At 42.7% G+C, this 5,762-nt stretch overlaps 1 protein-coding gene across 2 annotated transcripts in view; it reads left to right on the top strand.

Annotated features, from left to right (window-relative positions):
- Nucleotides 1-5,762, top strand: part of Lmtk2 (lemur tyrosine kinase 2) — an 89,870-nt gene that overhangs the window by 39,307 nt on the left and 44,801 nt on the right. The window contains exon 4 of one of the 2 annotated variants that reach the window (XM_028756149.1): nucleotides 2,500-2,570. In XM_028756149.1, coding sequence (XP_028611982.1) covers nucleotides 2,500-2,570 — 71 coding nt within the window. Of the gene's footprint in view, nucleotides 1-2,496; nucleotides 2,571-5,762 lie in introns of both variants that reach the window. The other variant, XM_028756148.1, reaches the window with a different exon arrangement.

Here is a 5,762-nt window from a genome sequence, read left to right as displayed (position 1 = left end):
GGGAGGGAGGGAGGGAGGGAGGGAGAGAATGAATATATATGTATATGTTTGTGTGTGTGTGTGTATGTGTGTGTTTGTGTGTGTGTATGTGTGTTTGTGTGTGTGTGTATGTGTGTGTGGGGGGGCATGGTGCATATGTGGAGATCCAAGGACAGCTTGTGAGAATTTGTTCATTGCTTCTACCATGTGGGTTTTGGGAATTGATCTTTTGATCATTAGGTTTGGCAAGTAGGTACCTTTGTCCAATGAACCATCTTGTCAACTTGGACATCTAAAAAAAAAGCACTTAACCACATTTGTTTGGATTACTTTTTAAATCTTAACATGTAATATTTTTCCTTTTGAAAGAAAATGTATCTTTTTTATTCTGAGTTATGTATACGTGTGTACTGGATATGGTTGTGTGTGTGAGTGTGGGCGCCAGTGGAGGACTGAGGCGTCAGAGCCCCAGAGCTAGAGTTCAGACCTAAGCTGTGTGTAGGTGCTGGGAGTAGAACCCACGTCCTCTGGAAAAGCAGCAAACACTCTTAGCCACTGAGCCATCTCTCCAACCCCTTTCTTTGTTTTTGAGTTTGTTTGTTTGATGTGATTACAATGAAGATTGCAATTAACATCCTACATTGACAATAACTGAGCTTAAATTAATGGCAGCTTCAGTGTACAACTTAAAGTTGTTACAGATTGGACTGGGAAGGTAGCTCAGTGGGTAGAGTGCTTGCCTAGCATGTATGAGGGTCCACGATCAACCCCCATCACTTCATAACCCATAAAACTGAGTTGTCGTGCATGCCTGTAAGCTCAGCATTGCAGAGGTAGAGAAAGAGGAATGAAAATGAAGCCAAGGGAATCCTTGGCTACAGAGTTGAAGGCCAGCCTAGGGTTCATGAGAGTGTGCCTTAAAAGCAAAGAAAAATTGTCACAAATTTGTTACATCTTTATACATTGTATGGCGGTTACCATAGATTTATAAGTTTTAAAGCATTCATATTTTAGATCACATAGGAAATAAAGAAGAGGACCTGTGTTCCAGTCAGTACAGTGATACTGGTTTGTACTTAACTCTTAGGTTGTGCTTGTGGGGACCTATATTCTTCATACAGTTCTGAGTAGTCTGTCCTTCCATCTCATGTTGAAGGGAATAAATAAGTGTCCTTTAGCATTTATTTCAGGGCAGGCATATTGGCAGCAGACACCAGCATTGCTTATCTGAGAGGTCTTCATTTTGGGATGTGATTTTGCCAGGTAGAGCATTCTTAGTTGGAAGGTCTTTTTCTCCCAGCGCTTTATCTTGGGAGCCCACTGCCTTCTGGCTTCCATTTCTGATGACTAATTGGCTCTCACTTTTATTTAGGATCCTCTGTACACAATGAGTCATCCGTGCCCTCCCAGGATGCTCTGGCTCTCTGCAGTTTGACTGTTAGGGGCTTGTGTGTTCTGAGTCTGATGATACTTGGAGTTTACTGAAATTTTGGATATGGAGATGCATATCCTGTAGCCATAGCAGCCATTTTCTCCATCCATCCGTCCATCCGTCCCTCTGTCTCTCCCCACCTCCCCCATCCTTCCCTCCCTCCCTCCCTGCCTGCCTTCCTTTCTTTTTCCCCTTTCTTCTCTTTTTTGCCTTTGGGACTCCCCTTATGTTTATATTGGTCTACTTGATAGTGTCCCTGTGACAAAGGAAACAAAACCAACAGTATTAGATATTAAAGTAAGATATCAAAAACCATATCATTAGCATTTAAGCTTGAGATTCTGTCATTAGTTTGAAAGAGATGCTTATGCATTTGTTTTTCCTTTAATAGCACAAATACAAAACTATGTCAGTATTTTTACTTTATAGGTTATGTATTTGGCACATAATTTTTTTAAAAAAAGATTTATTTATTTTATTTATGAGTACACTGTAGCTGTCTTCAGACACACCAGAAGAGGGCATCCAATCTCATTATGGATGGTTGTGAGCCACCATGTGGTTGCTGGGATTTGAACTCAGGACCTCTGGAAGAGCAGTCAGTGCTCTTAACCACTGAGCCACCTCTCCAGCCCCTTGGCACATAATTTAAATATTTATTTTCATTATTTGTGTGTGTGTGTGCACGCACATGCGCGTGCAGGCGCGCGCACTCACAAGCATGTGCGTACCACTTGTATGGGAGTACCACAGAGGCCAGAAGAGAGCATTGTATCCCCTGGAAATGGAATTGCGCATGGTTGTGAGCAACTTGGTGTGAGTGCTGAGAACTGAGTTTGGGTCCTCCAGGAGAGCAGAGCACTCTCTTAAGCACTGAGCCATCTCTACAGACCGTATTTATTTTACTTTAGTTAAATACTTGTGTTTTGTTGTTGTTGCTGTTGTTTTGAGACAGAGTATATCAGGCCGGCTTCAAGCTCATGATCCCCCTGCCTTAGTCGTCCCAGGGTCTGGGGACCTGACCATGACTATTGGTGTCCTCCCTAGATGCTTACACTTTTAACGTTCTCTCTTTTTTCTACCAGAAGGTTTGAAGTCTCAAGTTTCCCGCCACAGTCTAAACTATATACAGGAGATTGGGAATGGCTGGTTTGGAAAGGTAAAGTGCTCTTTACTTTTTTCCCCTTCTTGATTATAAAGTTTACATTTTAAGGCTAATTATGAATTGGGACCTGTGACATTATATAGTGTTAGTATAATTTTCTCATCACCCCTTGCAACTGTGAGGTGGTGTGAGCTCAGCTGCGCTGGACACTTAACTTTCTAGGAGGTTGTCTTATTTTGTTTCGACTGTTATTCTAAATTACCATAAGCTATATATAGCTTTAAGCAGCAAAATTTTTTTTTTTTTTTTTTTTTTTGGTTTTTCGAGACAGGGTTTCTCTGTGTAGCCCTGGCTGTCCTGGAACTCACTCTGTAGACCAGGCTGGCCTCGAACTCAGAAATCCGCCTGCCTCTGCCTCCCAAGTGCTGGGATTAAAGGCATGCGCCACCACTGCCCGGCTAAGCAGCAAAAATTTATTTCTTGCAGCCCTGGAGACTACCGGTTGGTTGGGCAACTGGTGAAGGTCTATAGATGGCACTTTTTTTTTTTTTTTTAGAAATGTTTAATATGAGTATCTTTATTATGAAAATAAAGATCCACAGAGATACTTTAATGATATTTTTCTCTTCTGAAATTATAGCACAGCAACATCTTATGAAATTTCCAAAGATAGACCGCTGTCCTTAGAACTCAGAACCTCACAGATTCTCCAGTCCCAATGAAGAAATCAGTTAGAATTTAATTTTTTCTTCTTATTTCTTCCCTTCTGTTTTTTTTAACCTTTACAGGTGTAGGCAGTTTTTCAGTCTTTTCTTTTACCACATAGTCATGTCTGTAAAGAGCATAAAGACAAAGAAAGCCTGTCGATCCTTGCAGGCTAATAAATATTATCTGAAATGTGTAGACCAAATTTTGCTTATCAAAGATCCAACAATGTACTTTCTCTCCACATTCATTAATGTCCCAGAAATGACAAGTGAAATCTGATGGTGCTTCAAAAAGTAGTGGTCCAGGGAGAGATACAATGATCTCGACATTGTAAAGGTCAAACCCAGGCTCACTGAATTCCAACTCGCAGGTGCACTTCTGGGCAAGGCAGGCAGAATGTAACCCAAGGCTTCCCAATCTTCCAGGCCAGCTACACAGATTCAGAGCTTACCCACCTCATCCTATAGATGGCACTTTTGGTCATTTTCTCGTATGGCAGGATGGATGTAGATGAATGCTTTCTGGGATCTCTTATCTGTTTTGGTTTTGTTTGTTTGTTTGTTTGTGTGTTTTTTGAGGCAGAGTTTCTCTGTGTAGCTATGGCTATTCTGGAACTCACAGTTCAGGCCAGTCTCAAACTCACAAAGATTTGCTTCTCTCTGTCTCCCAAGTGCTGGGATTAAAGGAGTGCCCCGTTGGTTCTTGTGTTGGGATTTTTGTTGTTGTTGTTGTTGTGTTTTTTTTTTTTTTTTAAAGAGATGACCAGGCAGGGATCATGTGGATTGAGACTCCTTTTATTGGCCAGGTTGCCCTGAACTCCTAGGCTCAGTGATCCTTCTGCTTCATTTTTCAAGTAGCTGGGGCATCATATGTATATTATTGTGACTAGCTTGGAGCCCTTTTATAAGTTGTAAAGGCCCTTCTCCCAACGTGTCACTGTGGAGGTTAGCTGTCAGCATATAATGAATGATGGGTATACAAACGCTTACAGTTACATTTTAGCAGAAATCTTTTCAAAATTTTTTGTGATTATTAGCTTAAAAACTAATAAGGAAAGGCGTGGATTTTTGGAAGCCTTTTATCTTCCTTAAGTTTAATTATTTATTTTCTTCTGTCTCTCCTTTCCTCTCTCTCTCTCTTCCCCTTAAAGCACTTAAACTAGTTTAGGTTGTAAATATTAACATTGAGTACATGCAAAGGCTTTGACCTTGACTTCTTTGGAAGGTTAAGCCATATCCACTCAAAGGATCTGTCTGGCAGTTCCATTGCAGAATGCTAAGATGAAAGCAGGGATTGGTTGGAGCTTGTGCAAGCATCCTGTCTGTGTACAAGTAACTGTGCGCTCTCACTGCAGAAGACTGCTCCCACTAGCACTCCTTCGCTGCCTACCCTTCTGTGTCTAGGGTTGAAGCATTGTGAGCTTCCCCCTTTTATATAATATATTATATATATATATGTATATATATACTTTTAGACAGAGTCTTGCTATGTGTCTGACCTCTCTATCTTTCTATCTCAGCTTCCCAAGTGCTAGCATAGGAAGGGGTGAACCTCGACACATTTTATTTTGTAGTGTGAGAAGCAGCTTCAGCCTGCTTCTGTATCAGGGTGCAGGAGAGAAGGGAGCAGTTGTGAGAACAAAGTCCTGGTAAGCAAGGTGTCAAGGGCCATAGCACATTTGAAAATTTGGTCTTAGAAGCAGAGGCAGTATCTTTTTCTTCCGTTGGGGTAGAAGCAGATGGTGTAGGGCTGGGTGCAAGTGCACCCATGGGTGTTGTCTCAGTGGAGAGCCAGTTCTCTCTAGAGGGGAACAGGAAAGATGTGTACAAGTTTGAATAGAAGTTGTGAAAACCACTGGGGGAAGTGGGCCATCCTTGGGGTTGCTGCTCAGAGGTCTGGAATGTAAGGTGTTTATCAGAAAGGTCTAGATCAGTAGTTGCTGGGATTGTAGGAAAGATGTTTGCAGGTGAGATGAAAGGGTGCTAAGCTCTGAGGTTGGAGGAGTGTTTCTGCCAGTAAGAGTGCTTGCTGCACAAGCAGGAGGACCAGAGTCAAATCACAGCATGCTGTAACATGGCAGACACGGTCTGTACACACTTGTAACCCCAGTACCAAACGGGGAGGGTCTTGCTGGCTGCCAGCCTACCTGAAAAATGCTAGCTCTAGGTTCAGGGGTAGACTGTGCCTTGAAGAGTAAGCTGGAGAGGCTAGAGCACACACACACACACCCGCCCCCCGCGTCTGTTCCTCCACAGGCGTGTGCAGCCCATGCTCTCCACACACATAGTGCACTCTCGTAAACCTAGTGATCTGTGTTTGGTTCCTGGAACCCTCAGGGTATGAGAAAGCTGATTACCACAGGTTGTTCTCCTACATTTAAAGTGCTGTGATATGCATGCCTATGTATTCTCTCTCTCTTTCTCTCTTTCTCTCTCTCTCTCTCTCTCTCTCTCTCTCTCTCTCTCTCTCTCTCTCTCTCTTTTCCTCCCTCCCTCCCTCCCTCCCTCCCTCCCTCCCTCCCTCCCTGTCTCTCTCTCT

Source organism: Grammomys surdaster, unplaced genomic scaffold (genome assembly GCF_004785775.1).
Source record: "Grammomys surdaster isolate TR1022 unplaced genomic scaffold, NIH_TR_1.0 126109, whole genome shotgun sequence".
Lineage (NCBI taxonomy): Eukaryota > Metazoa > Chordata > Mammalia > Rodentia > Muridae > Grammomys > Grammomys surdaster.
Note: the sequence above shows the minus strand (reverse complement) of the source record. Positions and strands in the feature narration are given on the sequence as shown.